This window comes from Solenopsis invicta, chromosome 8 (genome assembly GCF_016802725.1).
Source record: "Solenopsis invicta isolate M01_SB chromosome 8, UNIL_Sinv_3.0, whole genome shotgun sequence".
Lineage (NCBI taxonomy): Eukaryota > Metazoa > Arthropoda > Insecta > Hymenoptera > Formicidae > Solenopsis > Solenopsis invicta.
The window spans coordinates 19530163-19549412 of NC_052671.1; the positions used below are offsets into that span (position 1 = coordinate 19530163).

Genomic DNA, 19250 nt, shown 5'->3' on the forward strand with positions numbered 1-19250 from the left:
TTTCGGCATTCCCGAAGTTGTTAGGTCGGATTGCGGGAAACAGTTTGAATCCGAATTTCAAAAATTTGCAAAGGAATAGGAATTCCAGCACATAACAAGCTCACCCAAGTACCAACAAAGCAATGGTTTAGCAGAAGCCGCAATAAAAATAGCTAAGGGCATTATAAAAAAATGCGATGATGTACACGAGGGGTTGTTGGCGTACAGGACGACACCGCTTGAGAATGGGTATAGCCCAGCAGAGTTAATATTTAATCGGAAAATACGGTCTACACTTCCGATTCTTCCGTCTAATCTAAAGTCATTCAAAAACCACAGGGAAATAATTCAGCGGGAAAAAAGAAACAAGCAGAAACAAATCGAAGCATACAACAAGCGTCACCGGGCGAGTAAATTATCAGATTTAAATCCTTCAGACGCGGTCTGGATCATAGACCTACGTGTATACGGAGTTGTCCTGCGACGTTTGGAAACACCTCGTTTCTAATAAAAACGGAAACTGGTTCAACGGTAAAAAGAAATAGATGGCATCTAGTGCCGACGCCCTATAAATCGGAATCAGGGAAGGAAAAGCGTTTGATGTCGGAGCGCCGACATTTTTCGAGGAGGAGAGTGAAGACGCAATACCGGGTGACGACCAAATAGCGGAAGAACGGAGTGCGAATGATATAGGAGCCAATGCGTTAGCCGAAAATAACGAAGGGGGCAATAGTCACACGGAAAATGACGAGCGTATTTACAGACCTAGGAGAAACTGCGGACCTCCAAAGTTTTACGGCAAAGTGGTCTCATATGGACCTTGATAACTGTATTGAAACTTATAAGAAACTTATTAATAAAAGGGAGATGTTGTGGGGGCGACATGCGGCGCTGCGGGCACGCTCGCGGAATCGCTAGAGATGCTACCGATCCCGAGAGGGAACCAGGGGCACTCGCGGCGCAACATGGCGACACGACGCCCGAGGTAAAGCACGTGTTTATTCCTCTCGCGACCCGGTCCCATTACAGATACATTCTCTAATAAAGGTGTTATATAGCATAATCGCGTATTATGTATATATGTATGTTTGGAAACCCTCACCCCTCTACAGAACAAAAATAGATGATATATTCATAAGTGCGTTAACCAAAAAGCACTAGCCTGCTCAGTTGCCCTTAGAGATATTCCTCTTATCCTTCGTCTCATGCGCGACCGCGTGCCGCTCAACTTTCGCTCAAAAAAAGAATGTATAACGTCGAGTGAGTTCAGGTACCACTTCAGCATCCCCTTAAATACCGTCTTAAAAAATATTAATATAAATCTGTGATTGATTAAGGACATTTTAAAATTGTACTTGAGATGATTTTAAATTTAAAAACGGATTATGAATACCAACATTAATTAAGTTATTCTTAAATTTCTTAAGAATAGTAGAAAGCGTGATAGAAGACATAGATTGTTTAAATGAAAACTTTCAGAAAAGTTGTAAGGTAAAACTTACAAGTTTCAACTTTAACTCGTCCAATCCCGTTAATTCTTTTAATCCTAATCTGTTGTACTTTTGATTAAGCTATCGATACGTAGCTGGAACAAATAATTAAAATAAACTTATTGCCTTTTTTTAAAAGAAAAGTTGTTTAATGTTCTTACATTGCTTATAATCAAGATTCCTTTTAAAAATTATTATCCAGTTAGATTTTTAAAGAGAAAAATTATCAAAACTAATCAGAAACCAATTTACGCTTGTCGTTAAAAGCTTGATAAAGTTTCTTCTTACATTTTGACAGTTTAATTTTATCAGCAATTTTCCGCATAAATTTATTATTGACATACTATCAAGAATGGATTCTGTCTCTCTTAAATAAACTAACTCAAGCACAAATTAATTTAAAGCTAAATTCAAAACTTTATTTTTAACTAAATTTACTTTAAAATTTTAAAAATTTATACTTACAAGCTTGACTATTTCCATTTATTATTCTCTTGAGTGTATTCATCCTTATATCATTACGTTTTCAACAGTTACGAAGACAAATATTTGACATTGTTCATCATTTAGTTAACTTCATTTAACAAAAATTTATTTAAAATCTCTTCTGAAAAAATATCTTCTGAAAAATATAACATTTTTGGAAAACATTACACTAAAATAAAAAATAACATTGTATCGGCTATTAATACTTTCACGCTGTTTTTCATATGCGCATACGTTTTAAATAGGATACGTGCATTATATGAAATGTATGTGAATATAGAATGCAAATATTAAATCGCAATATTACTTTTTAAAGAACGATGGATAAAGTAATCCAATTTTGATTCGTAAAGTGGCAAGTAAAAGCAATGTTGTATTTTTTAGTTTTCGAACTGCTGAATTCGATTTTGATTTTTAAAACGTAATACTGTGCTTTTATTTTAAAACATTTTAATTTATCAAAAAAGTATTAAAATAAACATATGAGGCTTATTATTAAATCTGTGACAAAAGCTGTTATGAGAACGTTATGTTAATGAAACTATAACATTGTACTGTATAAAGCTATAACATTATACTGTATTACAGTTAATTATATTATACTAAAATAAACTATAGTATTAAGTAAAAATCGACTGATGTGTAAATAATATATAAATTAGTAAGTAAAAAAAGTTTATTCAATCAAAGCAAATCTTGGTGCTTAAAAATAATATAAAAATTACATAAATCTAACAATTTCCAGCAATAAAATACAGTACTTAAAATATAAAATATTCTGGAAATTGACAAGATTTTATCTTAATTTTTTGGACTACAACATTATCAAATTGTTTCAAGAGATGACATCATTAAGGGCCAGTTTCACAACTTAGTTTAACCGGAGTTTAAACCTTTAAACTTGGTTTACGGTAAATATCGTGTCTCACAACTGTCTTAAACCTCGGTTAACGTTGTTAAACTGCGATTAAAGTTGAACGGCGAAATTTGGGCGTTTAAGGTAGATAACCGAGGTTTAATACTGCAGCGCCACTGCTTTCAGTAATCTTTCGAGTATTGTACTTTATGGCTGATATCTCCACGGAATTGTAAAAAGGTTATGTTGCGAGATATGGCTCTAGAATATATGTTATCGTCATCTGACGATGAAGATTTTGTGCAAATAATAAATCGACGCCAGAGAATAATTAGAAGACTACCGTCATATTTTGAAGAATTTGATGACATTGATTTTTATGCTCGATTTCGCTTAACCAAGGAATCTGTTACTGCAGTCTTAAGAGAAATCAAAGAAGAAATTTCTCATAAAACAGAACAGTAAAAATAGTTTTGTAATATTATTAAATTAGTACTTATAGATTACATACTATAATTACGATGACCATATATGTGTTTTTCCAAAGAACAGTTTTTTTTTATTTCGAGTGGCTGTCTTTTAGATTTATTTATTTTTTTCAAAACTCAATTTTGTCTCTCATTTTAATCTGTTGTTCTTTATTTTATGAGAAATTTTTTTCTAATTAGTGTTCCAATGTTTAATGTACTTAATAAAGTGTAAATTTTTACAGTAACAATTGAATTTAATTGTTTAGTTCAAACTGATTTGGAAACATGTAAGAAGAAAACTTTAAAACTTTTAAATTTGTTCATTATTTTTTGCCTTGGTGTAGAACCTGTAATATCTCATTCCCTACTCTTCGGTAACAACCAATCACACTACTTGTTCTAGAAGAAAAATAAGTCTGTTGAAGTTTCTTCGCATAGATTATAGGTTTACGTAACCTAGAGTTAAAATCTGGTTGTGAAACGCGATAGAAGTTTAACCGTGGCGTTAAACTTGACGGTAGTTCAACTAAGCTCGGGTTAAACCCAAAGTTGTGAAACTGGGCCTAAAGAAAACATTTCACCAATATTGCAATTATACATAAGAAATTTGACATGCACCCAATGACTTCAATATTCAGTATTTTCATATTTATATTACGTTCAAGTTTTTGTAAATTACTGTTATTAGGCTGAGGATAATTTAGTAAAGTTAAAACATTCCTTTCATTATATAGTTTAATACTGTTTCATAAAATTATAATATAATGTTAAATCCTTTTAATTGCTCGCTTGTTGACCTATTTCTCTATACTGTTCTATTGTTTAAAAATAACGAGCGTATAAGAGTGTTATATATTTATATACTAATATAATAATTTACAAATTTATATAGGATGTCCCAGATCAAACGCATTATCTCTCGTGAAAAAATAGAAGGGATTAAAATAAGTCAAAATATCTTCATTTTGCAATATTTGCAATCATTTTCGAGTCATTAAATATTAAAGTCGAACAAATAAGAGCGCACGGAGAAAAAGTATTCTTATTCGTTCAATTTTAATATTTAATAACTCAAAAATTATTATGAATATCGCAAAATGGTATGACATTTTGGCTTATCTCGATCCCTTCTACCTCCTCACTAATACGTTTAGTTTGGGACACCATGTATACTAATATTATATTACACTTATTTGCAAATTTAATGAAGAAATAACATTATCAATAAAATCAAAATTTTTACACACTAATAAAACTAATAATTGTGCAAAAATTCATTTAAATGCACGTACTCATTTAAAAGTTATTTATTTAAAACTTCAATAAAATATAGTAATTTTTGTTGCAAAAAACATTAATCAAAGTTTTCATTTTTTTTCTTTGAAGCTAGTTTTAAAGTTTTAAATTCGGGCATGCAACAAAAATTTTTTATTATTGATTAGAAAAAAAAAGAAATCTAGAGCAGTCTATACTTTTTAAATTTCGATAGCTTTTAGCTCGTATAGCTTATATAGGATTTTATAGCCAAAATATTCCAGTACTACAATTATAAGAAGGTAAAGGAAAAGTCAAGCCGATTCAAATAAAGTAAATCTATAATAATAATTTAAAAGACGGGATCCGATAGCGCACGGTGCAATAGCCCACCAACCAATCATCTTGACTTATCTAACCTAACCAACGGAAAAACTCGAGGCATCGGCCGCTGTGAATAGTGGTGTGCTATCGGTCCCATGTGCTATCGGAATCCACCCTAACTTAAGCATTACAATTTATTTTTAAGTTTTTACAGTCCAAAATTTAAAATAACTGATGGCCAGATTTTTCGAGGAGAGGGATGATTTATAGATGCTAGTTAGTATCAATGTTATTAGGTACCAAATTAAATTGATTGTCAATTTGATTCAATGATATTATTTTTCTTCAATTTAAGACTCTTGATTCCATGTGCCATATTAAAGTTGTGACGTCATAAACGAGAAATAACATGTAAAAGTTTCCGCCGTGGCATTTGTAAATAAAGAGAATTTGGATAAAACAGAATAATAAGATCGCTTTAAAATGCTTATGAAAATAGACCTTGATTATTCCTTTTCCGCCTAACGGTCAATAAATAGTCGTAAAAAGCACGTAAAATAAAGCCTATTCAGATAAGAAAATACATAGAAATATACTTTTATGTATAAAATTCAAAAAAACTGTACTTGTGGTTTATTTTTACAAATTTGGTAAATCCGAGACAAGTTACTTTATCACAATGAAACATAATAACAAACAAGACATACAAGACAAAAATTCATCGTCAACCTATCACGTTTTACACCTATTAGGTTCTAATTTTTTCCGCGATGATACATATATCTCTATCGTTAACATAGAATTCTCGGCTAGAAAATTTAAGGCTCGGTTTTTCATTATCTGATTAACTGATGGTTAAAATTTTACCTCATGTTTTACTTAGTGGGTTTCATCCGTGATGATGCCATGAGTGAAGCTCATTGGCTAAAACTTCAAGTTAAGTTTAACCATAAGTTAACTAGATAATAAAAAACCGGGCCTAAAAGTTATGCTTGAAACAGAAAGTAACAAAAAAAAAATTCGGAAAATTGAAAATTTTTTTAATCATACAAGAAACATTCATTCAGCACTAAGATTTTACTGTGACTATTTATGGACCTGCCCCAATTTGAACTGAAATCATTTAATATTTGTGCACTAAGAAAAGTGGTCAGGAAAGATGAAGAGGAACAATTATATACCCATCTAGACTGATAAATTTCTATAAAAATCACATGGGAAGCGCTTGAGTAAAAAGAAATTTATAAAAATAACATTTTTTGCATCAAATTGCAGAGGAAATCAAGTTACATAATATTTTATATTTTAATTCAAGTTATTGTTAATATACCTGCTTAATGCACAATTCTTGAATTTTATAAGTTTAATTAATATTAATTTTTTTATTAAGCAGAAGATAAATTATTAAAAATGAAAAAATTATGTTTTATTAGCAAAAAAAAAACACAAATTAATATTGTAACGACCTGACTTCCGCGTACGGACGGTGTTGTATCAGTGGACGAGGACGCGGGTAGGCCGAGAGAACTAGACGGATATTACAGATGACAAATAAAGCAGTTTATTGTAAAAGAGAGAAGTGTACAAATAGATGTTTGCAAAAGCGGCGCGCGGACGGACAAGATGAATATGATGCTCGGACGGACAAACAGATAATCTATAAGTACGCACGGACGGACGGAACATATAATTCGCAATTAATGCGCAAACGGACGGATGACGGAAAGTAAACGCAAACGCTCAGACGAACGGAATAGATAAGTAACGCGCGGACGGACGAATACAGAAAATAATCGCAGCGCTCGGACAGACGGAAAATAATACAGGGTTGCCACAAATTTTTCATCCTAAAATTCCCTGACTTTTCCCTGATTTCCAGACAAAATTTTATGATTTTCCCTGACTTTCAATAATACATATTTTTTTGTTTTTATCAAAACTAAATTCTATTATTAATCGTTTATTGAAACCCCAATCTGCTATTATAAAGGTTCACATATTTGAAAGAAGTCACAAAAATATAAAATTATCATTTATTTTATTCGCTTGTTCATAAGTGACAGAGAACTTTCTTATAACAAGACTATCTTATAATACAAAAGAACAGACAACTTAAAATTTTTGATGTTCTTGGTAAAGCATTTTTAATCACAACAAGTTCACGTTAGCTTTTTAACATAAAAACTAAAATTTTAAATCTTTACAAAAACTTCAATACATAGTAATGTACATTACAAGTTAATATAAAAAATATTGCACAAGACTTTTACTCAAATGTCTTTGATCTTAATAACGCTATTTCATCATCGAGAGCACTTAGCTCATTAGTTTTATCTGTTAAAAGTTTTACCTTCTTAGCCTTCAATTCTGAAATTTTTGTAAACAAAGATCTTTTTTCAGCAATTTTTGCATTTTCTTGTTCTTTCTCAGAGCGCTGCTTTTCCAATGCTTTACCATACATATCCCTCGCATTTCGGTAAGATAAAATCATCTTTTTATCTATTGTAAGTTTGGTGAGACCACCAGCAGCTTTAAGACCATCATAAACTTGTCTCTGAGATATTAGAGATCTAGGTAGTTGATTTTCAACAATGCATTCCTTGTTTATTGAAAAACCTCTTTCCACAAATGCTTGACCATGACTCAGAATAAAGATCTTTTTCAAAAAGACATACAAATTCTGGAAATTATCTCGACCCTGAAGCAAGTTTCTCCAAAAATGATCAATTCTGTTATTTTCCCTAACAAACTGCTTGCATAAATCAATTACTTCTTTATTATTGCAAAGAACGTTAAATTCTTTCTCAATTTTATCACAAATCTGACTAGTAATCCAGTTTCTTGCGGAAAACAATTCTAGAGCATTAGAAAGCCTATTCTTACTGATACTTAAATTACTAGAAATTAACATAGGATCACAAAAACAAATTGCTTTACAGATACTATATTGCAAAGGAGACTTTTTCAACAAATGTATGCACATTTTGACTAAAAATTCTCTGCATTCAGTCTTGAATAACATCATCTCCTTGTCACTTATTTTCAGTTTTTTTAATTCAGCTCTGACTGCATGACCTAATTTCAAATTTTTTGATGGAATTAAGTTACTTTCTGTTCTTAAATCAATATTATAAATTGCCTTTTGTTTATCTAAAACTTCCTCTTTGACAATAAGAGACATCAAATCATGTAGTATAACGTATAGGTCATTATATAAAAATGGTGACATAGGAGCTTCACATTGATATTCTTTCAGGAAAGGAGTGACTTGGTGAGCAACATAACCAAAAAAAGAAAGTTTAGCAGTTAACAGTTTGTCCTCAAGACATGATTTCATAGTTCCAAAGCTCTTAGATATAATTTTAATTTTTTCTTCTTTAACTCCATTAATAAAATTCTTTAGATTGGGAATTATTTTAATTGTTGTTTCAATTATTTTCTCATTCTCTAACCAGCAAACAGAACAAAACTTTGCAGGGAGAGGTAATGGTTGTGACTTATTAAACCTCAGATAGTCACTCCTCCTAGAAGGAATATCCTTGAAAACATAATATGCTGATCTGAGAAAGGCAATCACATTCCAGCCAGTAGACTTAGCTGCCTCCTTGTAACTGTTATTGACAATGTGTAATCCACAGGAACCCATATTGATAAAAATTGGACTGTTTTCACCGTAGGTAGATCGAATATCACATTCAAGTTCTTTCAAAAAGGCCCAATTTACATTGGGGCCGTCCATGGATACTTGTAACAAATTTTGTAAATTCAAATCTTTTAGTTCTTCTTTAAAAGTTCTTAATAATTCTTAGCACGAGCGTGGTAAGCCAAAAAAAGCAGAAGAAAAATAGTGTGTTTCTACTTGATTACTATTATTATTCCAGAATCTCAAAGCAATATCCATTTGTTGAGTTTGTGTCATTTTATTTAAGCTTTCATCAAAAGAAACTACAAATGGACCACAGTTACAAACAGCGTCAAGAACTTTTCTATTAAAATAGGGCGCCAGAAACTATCCCATATGATAGCTTTCTACGAGCTAGACACAAGGAGGATGCTATTCTACTATCTGGGAACATAAGTGGAAACAGAGAGGATTGTTTTCCTGCCGATGAAATAGATGCATGATTTTCGACAGTTTGGAGACACCACAAAATTTCAACTCTAGTAACATCATCTTTAAAGAAATATTTGTCAATGCAACTATTAGCAAGAGAAGTCGTTTCTGAGTGCGAGGCAGTGCCAGCAAGACCCGATATGAATTGCGTCTCTGAATGAGTTGGAACAGACTGTTCATTCGTTTTTTGCTTCAAAACCGAGTTATCAGTATCTACATGTAATGTAGAAGAACAAGAATCCTGAAAAGCCAAAAAATAACATTCTCGTCATATAACAATGTAACAAACACATCTCACTTGATTTATGCTTATTATTTTTATTAGTTTTAATGAAATATTTTTCAAGAATCAAATTGCAAAATATGGCTTTGTACATGACTTCGTAACTTCTTAATTATAAAAAAGATGCTGAAAAGGTTTCGTAGCGAAATATTGTTTCTACAAAACAAAATATTTCAAGGTTATATTCACACCATGAGTAAGAAATATATCATTTTACTTATTATAATATTTTTAAAAGCAAAAATGCAAAATTTAGTTCTTTCGGAGACTTCATAAAACATGTCAAAGTTTCATGTCAAAATATTTCTCTCATAAGACAATATACTGGAGTGCAGATATTGTATCTGCATGGCCAATGAGGTGTAAATGTATTCTTGTTGCTCCTGCCAGCTCTTAAAACCTAACTCAATACTTCAAATATCAACTAAATGACGTACAAGACACAATTTCAAAAAACTTGGACACAAAGAGGATAGGCCTACCTTCGCTGTTGTAAAGAAATGCATGTTTGCAGATTTTTTTACATCCAACATTAGCTTGTTATGTTTGGTTCCCGACTTTACGTGACTTTTTAAAGACATTATACCCATATTACTTAATTGTAGAACCTTTTTACATATAGTACAGTAAGCCTCTGTCTTCACTTTGCCTTTTTGAATCCCAATAAATTCGGGTTTCAGTGTCCACTCGTCACGAAAAACAGTTTTCTTTAATCCACTCATTATTACAATATCTGTGAATAGAAAGCAAGAAATATTACACCAAAAAGAAAATCAAACGACAAGAATAATGACGAGGCTAATGATGTCTCCATATCATTTAAAAAATCTCAGGTCAATCAAATCAGCAACATATCACATAATTTATCATCAAACGATTATCAGTTTACCTTTGATGTGAATTTCCTTTCTTCAAAACAGGAAGGACATGCTCAGAGCTCAATGGCCAAACACTATAATATACGCAATGCACTATCTTTACAACGTAAATAACATTAGCAACATGTCCTAACACACGAAAGGCTTACCAGCGAGTAACACGCATGGTAACACGTCCAAATAAAACGAGTCAAAACAAAACATACACGCACACACAAGACAATGGTGCAAGCGCCACAAAGATTACGGCAAATTATAAAGCAAAAAATTATCGGCCGAGCCGTCTTAAAGAACGAAGGATAATGATTTTATCGACTGTCTGTGGCGCCCTGATATAAATGAAACAAGACACCGAGCTGAACAGATGTGAACGCGTATTTTAAACTTCTTTACAGTCATTTTATTTTTCCAGAAATTTTTGTTAAATCCCTGACTTTTCCCTGACCATTTTCAAATTCCATGACTTTTCCCTGACTTCCCTGACTTGTGGCAACCCTGTAATACGCGGGTACGAAACGAAAAGCAAATCGTGTCTATTTACAAGAACAAGTAATTCCGAGACAAATTTCTCCGAACTCAAAATCCCTGTTTACGTGTTTGCACGGCCTGTTATTTGCGCGGCTTTGCCGAAGGCCGTGGCTAAGACAATGGACGCGCGACCCGGCAACAAGATAGACGCACGCGGTACAGCTGTACTGTGATTCGATACGCGATCGCGGTGTATACAGTGTTACCGTTCGGGACACATTTTCTCGCACTTGGTCGTACACGTGACTTCTGTGAAGTATCAAATTCAGAGAAATAAAAGTACATTTAGACCCCGTCACAATCAGATGAGATAAAATTCTTTCTTTTTTAATGGCTCCTTTACCAATTTCGGAATTAATTTTTAATTATATTAAAAAAATAAAAATAAATTAATAAGTATTAATAATAAAATAACACACTTACCTAATCTAACCTATTCCTACTGCCTATATCCTACATCGGCTGCGTTCTGAAATTCACTGTCAGTACTGCAAATCTATAATTTACGTAACGTAAACTATATATTTTTAGTACTGATAGTGAATTTCAAAACGTAGCCATCGACGGAGCTGGACACCAAAAGAACTCATCATCACAAATGGCTAGACATGACTGGTTTACCGCGTATACGCAAGAAAACGCGTCCCGAACGGTAACACTGAGCGTATGGCGGTTAATACCGCGGTGTTGTTACGGCGGTGGCAACGACTCACGCCAAGATCTTTTGGTGGAGGCGCGGAACTCCACACCTCAGGTTGTGAGTCGGTGCCGACGGAGAAGAGAAAGGATAATGAATTCTCCGACTACCGAGATCTCTCGGTTGAGCCCAATATTTATTTGAGCCCGTAAATCAACGGTCTAGGAAGCGGAGGGCTAGTCGCCAAGATCGCTTGGCAGAGCTAAGATCTCTTAACTTTCAGGCTAGCTTAGGAGGCACTTCTTCACGGACGGAAATTCAGACGAAAAGAAGCCCTGTTTGCAGAAGCGGCGTCGCTTATATACCTGCATCTCAAGAGAAAGCGGTCAGTACATCGGCACAAAAGGGATCTCCGCCATTCAAGATCGGCAGCGACCGCCACTTCTATCGTTCTTATGGCACGTGCTCGACGCACGGATGCGAGTTCGCGCCAAAGTGTGTAATAGACATAGGGCTCCTGTAAGTGGAAGCGTTTAGCTAATAGTAAGAAAAAGAAAATGAGGTGATCCCCACTGTCCTTGTCTAATGTTGTGCGCGCGCATCAAGCTGAGTGGTGCTGAGTGGGTATGGTGTACTTTGTCTCAAATCCTTCCCACTTGACTGCAAAAATCAACAGCGCATGCGTGATTGAACAAGGATGATGAGGATCATTTCGTTTCTTGTCTCTATTAGCTTACGCATTCGTAGCTAGCTCTTCCCCTCTATAGTATAATCTCTTTGGTTTGCGCGCCATGCGTGTACTTGAATTTCTAATTGGCGCTATGCGCCTCTTCTTTGCTGTCCGGCGGGTGGTCGGCTGGACAGCACGGAGCAGTGGACGGTCCGAGAGGAAACGGAAAGGCGGTTCGTTACAATATGTTTGTCAAGTTTAACAATAATAATTTAAATCAATGAAAAGAAGGTCAATAACGAGTGACGCACTACGATGTCATTTGTCTATAATTGATAATTTATTTAAAAACAATTTGGACGTTTCAGTTTAACTTAACCCTCCTCAGCTGAAATTATTAAATAAACCTTTACATTATTTAAACAAAACCTTTATATTATTTGAATGAATAAAACTTTGAATAATTCTTAAATTACATTACATTATTTTGACAATTAATTAAATATCAAGCATAACAAGTCACATCACAAGTTCGACACAATTAGTACATAGAAAATCAAAAAATAAAGTCAAGTGAATAGAAGTCCTCAATATCAAAAATCCCCGAATAAATTCATCTAAATGTTTCATCATTTTGGCGAGAAAAAGTATCAGTACAAAATTACCTTTTTTAACCCTTAAACACGTAAGTGGATCTGAGAGACCCCATATAAAGTTTTGAACGCTTGCTATGTAAAGACGGAATGAGATAAGAGGTTCGGACCAAGACGTAAAAAAAGTTTGAAATCTCCTTTTTTAATTGATATAGTTGATCAACTTTTTTGGTCAACTAGAATTCGAACGGCACAACAGCAAAGTTTTGTTAGGGTTAATGCGACCCATATAGTGTGTAAGTAAAACTTTTTTTGTATTTTACATAAAAAAACTGGGTAAAATACGTTCGAACAGGTCGATTTGCAGATGTCACTCGCATATACTCTGTCTAAAGTTGGAATACTATAAAATGTTGTAGAAAAAAAGAGTTTTTCCGAAATATATCATGAAACACATCAATTTTCAATTTTAGACACGATTTAATCAAAAATTCCTCATATTCGCCTTGTTACGGTAAGTACATTTTTTAATAGAAATGACAATATAATTTTTTTTGAAAGTATGAATCTTTAGCTTTAAAACGCCGTATTGTAAAGTTCTTTAAAGTTTTTTTGTTGCAGATATGATTTTTTTTTTAAAGTGGATTTTTAGATGCCCAAAAATACTTCATATTCTCCATGTTACATAATTCTACTTTTTAAAAGAAATTACTTTGCCAAATTTTATTTTGAAAGTGTGATTCTTTAGCTTTAAAACGCCGTATTTAAAAGTCCTTAAACGTTTGTTATTGCAAAGATATGATTTTTTGAAGAAAAAGTGGATTTTTGACCAATTTCTCATTTTTGCTTAATGGTTTTGCTTTTATAACTTCACAATAAATTATTTGTCGGCAATGCCGATTATGCAGTCACACTCCTGAGATTTTAAACTTTTGTTTAAAAAAAAAATCGTAGAAAAATATTGATTGTAATCAAAATTATAGCTTCTCAAGTTGAAAAAGTCTCCCAGATCCAAAAATGTGTTTCCGTATTTTACAGGATCGGTGTGTTTAAGGGTTAAAAAAAATAAAAAAAGTGTGCGCGCCTAAAAATCTTTACTTTTTAATCAAAATAATATGTAATAATATCTTCTACAAAATCTTTTATTCAAACCTAAGTGGTATTTACTTAAAATAAATGTCAAAAAATGATATGCGTTTATTCAAAAAAATATATGAAATCTTTAAAGTGCACTTATTTAAAAGAATCAAAGAGAAAACACTACAAAATGAGAAAATTTTATTAAAATAAATAATTTTTAATGCAAAAAATATGGTGCTGCTAAAGATAGTAGCAATTAGGTTTTGTATAAAAATTATTCAATTTTTCTCATTGCTTTTCCCATCTAGCAGCGCCATGTTTTTGTGCATTAAAAATTATTTATTTCAATAAAAATTTTCTCATTTTGTATTGTTTCCTCCGAGGGGTCAACCACTAGTGGGAATCATTATACATTTCTCTATAAATATATTGCGGCAGTACAGAAATAGAACAAGCAATACTAGTAATACGTGCAATACATTAACAATACGTAGCAATAAATGGCAATACATAATAGCAATACATTAATAATACGTAACAATACGTTAGCAATAACTTCGCAATAAATGACAATATTTGAGTAAATTGTATAAATATCAGTTTAATGCAGTATTTCTACAGTAGTGTACGGTAATAAAAGAAGTGCAAAGAATGCCAAGAAGATAAACAATAACCTAAAAAACACGAACGTCTGCAAACACGAATGCGCACACACACGAGTGACGAGTTTTCTTTGGAAATAAAAATTACTATCTATATTTTGTAACAAAAATGTGAGTATTTATCAGCCAGACAGACCTATATTGCAAATGATTATCTACGAAAAAATACGTTCGTTTCTTTAACACACAATTAAGTAAGATTTATTTAAAAAATTCTATCTACTTTTTTCGATCTCCAATGAAATATACATTTGTAATAAAAAATAATTTTTATTATCAAGATTATATATTTCAGATTTAAAATGGAAGCTGAAGACTTTATTGATAAACTATTAAATAATTATCACACAAAATTACCAAGTTATATAAAATTACTTTTAAATTATGCAGGCTATGATAATATTATATCGATTTCGAAAATAGATGATGCTTCTATAGCGGAATTAGAAAAGTTTGCAAAAGAAGATTTAACTAAATTTTTAAATGAAAATAAATTAGTGGAATTATTTGGCAAAATATATCATCAAAATCCGTCATTTTTCAAGATTCTTGATGATTACAAGAAACTATTGTTACATAGGAAATCTGTGTCAAGGAACTATTGTTACAAAGGAAATCTGTGTCAAGGAAGTTGAAAATATTTCAAATAAATTGTATAAAATGTAATGAGAAAAATAGTACTCGTGAAGGAAAAAAAGAAAAGAGCCAAAAGAAAAGAAACTTTCATGACATGCAAAGAGAAGCAGAAGAAGTAATAATTGAAAATGACAAAGAAAATAAAACAGATAATGCTAAAGAACACGTAGAAAATTTAGCTAAAAAATATGTTAAAAGATGTATTGATGAGTACTGTGAAGAACACATTGAAAACTTTATTAAAAAAATTGATAATTTAAAGGTCATAATGGATACTAATAAAAATTATTGTGCAAAAATTAAATGCTGCTTCTGCGATTTTATTTCCACGGGATATTCGGTAAAAAATTCTGGAATTAAAAGAAAATGGATATTATCTAATTTTAATAAGCACATTTTAATTCATATGAAAAATAAAAAAAAACAAAAAACAGAGAAAAGAAAACAAACCTAACAGTACTTCACTTTCATTTATAAAAGTACAAAATAACAATTCTTTTGCGAGTTCACTTCCAAGTTCACTTCCGAGTTCAAATCAAAGCAAAAGTAAAATTCAAAATAACATAAATATTTCATTTAAAATTACTGATACTAATAGTTTGGCCAACACTAATACCAATACTATTCAAAATGCGGAAATTTATATTTTGCCAAATATAAATCCCATAGAATTAAATGCATTTTCTTTGACAAACAGCTCGATAAATTTACAACCTGAGTTACAACCATTATGTCCAAGTGTAACCGATTGCAGTGAAACTTCTAATTTATTAGAATTATCGGATTTTTACGAACGCAGAATTATTGAAGAGGCTAATAATTCTGCAACATTAAATAATGAGCCTCAACTACAAATGGAAAAAAATGCAAAAGTAGATGTCATGAGTAGACAACAACAAAAACTAAAAAAATTTGAAGCATTTGATGAATCCCAGACTAAAATTACAGATTATTTTCTTAAAACTATTACAAAAATTATTAAAGACCATCCTGATATACAAAATACTTTGTTAAGTATCGCTAATACAGAAAGTACAAGCAATTTTGCAAATATAAGTTCATTCTTAGAATGTTTAAAAGATACGGCAATGAAGACTATCAAACGCAAGAAACATGGAAACAAATTTACTAGCCCTTTAAAACTTTTTAGTTTATATATTTTCATTGTTGGTGGTCGTATGCTCTATGAACTTTTACATGCAAATCTACAAAATATATTATCATCAATTACAACAATTAACAGATTAATAGATAAGAAAAGTAATATATGGAATAGTTCGATTAAAAGAATTAAAGTTTTTCTTAATAAAACAAAATTATCCTTTAAATGTATTTATTTCTGAAGATCAAACCGCAATAATTAAGAACATAGCATATGATTCTAAAAGTAATCAAATGATTGGCTTTGTGTCTTCATGTAAAAAGAATGGATTTCCCAAAAATAATTTTTATGTAAATTCTGTAAAAGACCTTGAAAATGCCTTTTCAAAATATGTTGTTGGCTGTAACGCCTATGTGTACATGACTCAACCGCTTATTGATAACGCAACAGCATTTTGTTTAACAGTTTTTGCAAGTGATAATAGATTTAATCATAATAACGTCTTAGCTAGATGGACGTTCTTAAAATATGAACTTGAAAAACTTGATATATAAATAACTGGATTTTCAAGTGACGGTGATACAAGGTGCTTAAAAGCCATGAGAATATGGTCTAAAATTCCTTTATCGTCTAAAAATCCATATTCTCCTTACTTTCAGGGGAGTAATTCATTCATTTCTATTTTTTTAAAGCAAGTTGTTAAATTAACAATGTTGTCAATTAGAATCAATCAAATTTCTGTTTCAAATTGCAAATATAGAACAATAGAATAATTTTTTATATTAATAATATTACTATTTAACTATACTAATATATAACTAATTTAACAATTTTAATTAAAAAATAATGTAACAACCTGTGCAAATTATTTTAATTATTTATTTTAGATAGAATTTAATATAAAAAAACCAGTATGTATTCAAGATACAGTTCATATTGGAACAAAAATAAAAACAAAATTTTTAAAACATAATGTATTTTTACCGATGGGCTCAAAAATTGTCTCCAGAACATGTAAAAAAATTAATAAAGCAATTTTCTAAAGATAAATATTTATTATGTGACAGTAATCTTGAACGTATGTTTAATTTAATTTAATTAATATATGAAATATTGTATTAGGAGTATAAATAAGTTTCCGCCGTTTCACAAAAAATGGCGCCACTAGTATGTTATGGTTGAAATTGTCTGTTGTAAAACGTTATATCGTAAGGTTGGACATCTGCCAACAACATAACCTTAAAATATTAGCGATTTTGTATCAGCATCACATATCTTTTTTCGTACGAAAATGTCGAGTTTTGAGCCGAATAAGCGTCATTTGCGGGAGCTTTTGATTTATTTCTTAAATTTGAAGAAATCTGCAGCCGAGGCGCATCGATTGCTTGTAGAAGCTTGGTGAAGCTGCCTTAAGTGAGAGAAGTTGCCGTGAGTGGTTTCACAAGTTTAAAAACGGTGAATTTGACGTCGAAGACAAAGAACGTAGCGGAAGGCCGAAAGTGTACGAAGACGCGGAATTGGAAACATTATTAGATGAAGATTCGTGCCAAACGCAAGAAGCACTTGCACTTATATTAGGAGTGACTCAACCAGCAATTTCACATCGCTTAAAATCATTGGGAATGATTCAAAAACAAGGAAACTGGGTTCCATATGAACTGAAGCCGAGAAACGTTGAACGCCGATTTTTCACATGTGAAATGCTGCTTGCCAGGCATAAACAAAAGGGTTTTTTGCATCGTATAGTCACTGGTGATGAAAAATGGATCCACTACGATAACCCAAAGAAGAAGAAATCATAGGGACCACCTGGCCATGCTTCAACATCGACAGCCAAGCCGAACATTCATGGAAAAAAGCTCAAGTTGTGTATTTGGTGGGATCAGCTTGGTGTCGTGTATTATGAGTTGCTCAAACCGAATGAAACCATTACTGGGGCTCTCTACCGAACACAATTGATGAGATTGAGCCGAGTACTCAAGGAAAAACGTGCCCACTACTACTCCAGACACGACAAAGTTATTCTTCTGCATAATGCTCGTCCACATGTTGCGGCGCCGGTCAAAACCTGGAAACACTCAATTGGGAAGTTTTACCCCACCCGCCATATTCACCAGACATTGCTCCTTCTGATTACTACCTGTTTCAATCGATGGCGCATGGCCTGTCTGAGCAACACTTCACATCATATGAAGATACAAAAAATTGGGTCGATTTGTGGATAGCTTCAAAAGATGAAGCATTCTTCCGACGCGGTATCCGTATGCTGCCAGAAAGATGGGAAAAAGTAATGGCTAGTGATAAACAATACTTCAAATAAAACATTAGGTACCGTTCTTTCACAATAAATGCCCAATTTTTGATAAAAAACGGCGGAAACTTATTTATACTCCTAATATTATTTATCTAAAACTCTAAAAATTATTTTTCAGCAAAAGATAAGATAAATTTTGATGCAGTTAAAAATTTATGTGCGCCTCGAGTTACGGAATTATTATCTGCTATTCCAGATAGCAAGAGTACTAAACAATTTCTTATTTTAATTAAACACATATTAAATTCTTTTTTAAATAAAAAATTAAAAATTGAAGAGCGCATATATTCCATATGGCACGTAACATTTTTTTTAAGATTCTAGAGAAACTGGTTATAAGAAAATAACTACAGTATTGATAAAAATTTTATAACTTCTAATGCTTACACGTCCATAGAATTAAATGCACATGGTTTATTAATATTGATTGAAAAATTACGAGAAAATAATCAGTTTACACCTTGATTATGTAGTAATCAACCATGTGAAAAAATTTTCAGACAAATAAGATCCATGACATCTACTTTCTCAACAATAACTAATTTTAATTTATTGAGCATTTTGAGACGTTTAAATCGAGTGCAAATTTTAAACGACATAAGTACTAACTTAAATAAGTTTAATTCATAATACTTTAATTAAATTTATACATAATTATAAAAATTCAATTTAATAATATATTCTTATTTCAAGGCGATACATTTCTATTTCCACGAGAAGAAAATAATAGATTAGGAATTTCTTCAGAAAGAACTTTATATTCTGATGCAATTCCATCTACAGAAAAAATTTTACATATTTTGGACACCGTTAAAAATGATGCACTAAATATTGCAATAAAATTAGAAATAAATATGAATGAAAAAATAATAAAGTTTTGAAGAGATCAACATT

General features: G+C 31.8%; 1 protein-coding gene across 11 annotated transcripts in view; it reads right to left on the minus strand.

Moving 5' to 3' along the window:
* Positions 1-5618: 5618 nt before the first annotated feature.
* LOC120358543 overlaps positions 5619-19250 on the minus strand; it is a 44541-nt gene continuing 30909 nt past the window's right edge. For 4 of the 11 annotated variants that reach the window (XM_039453107.1, XM_039453104.1, XM_039453106.1 and 1 more), the window contains exon 4: positions 5619-12155. In XM_039453107.1, the coding sequence (XP_039309041.1) occupies positions 7126-8598 (1473 nt within the window). In that variant the 5' untranslated portion in view covers positions 8599-12155 and the 3' untranslated portion in view covers positions 5619-7125. The remainder of the gene's footprint in view (positions 12156-19250) is intronic. The other 7 variants (XM_039453108.1, XM_039453105.1, XM_039453109.1 and 4 more) reach the window with 6 other exon arrangements.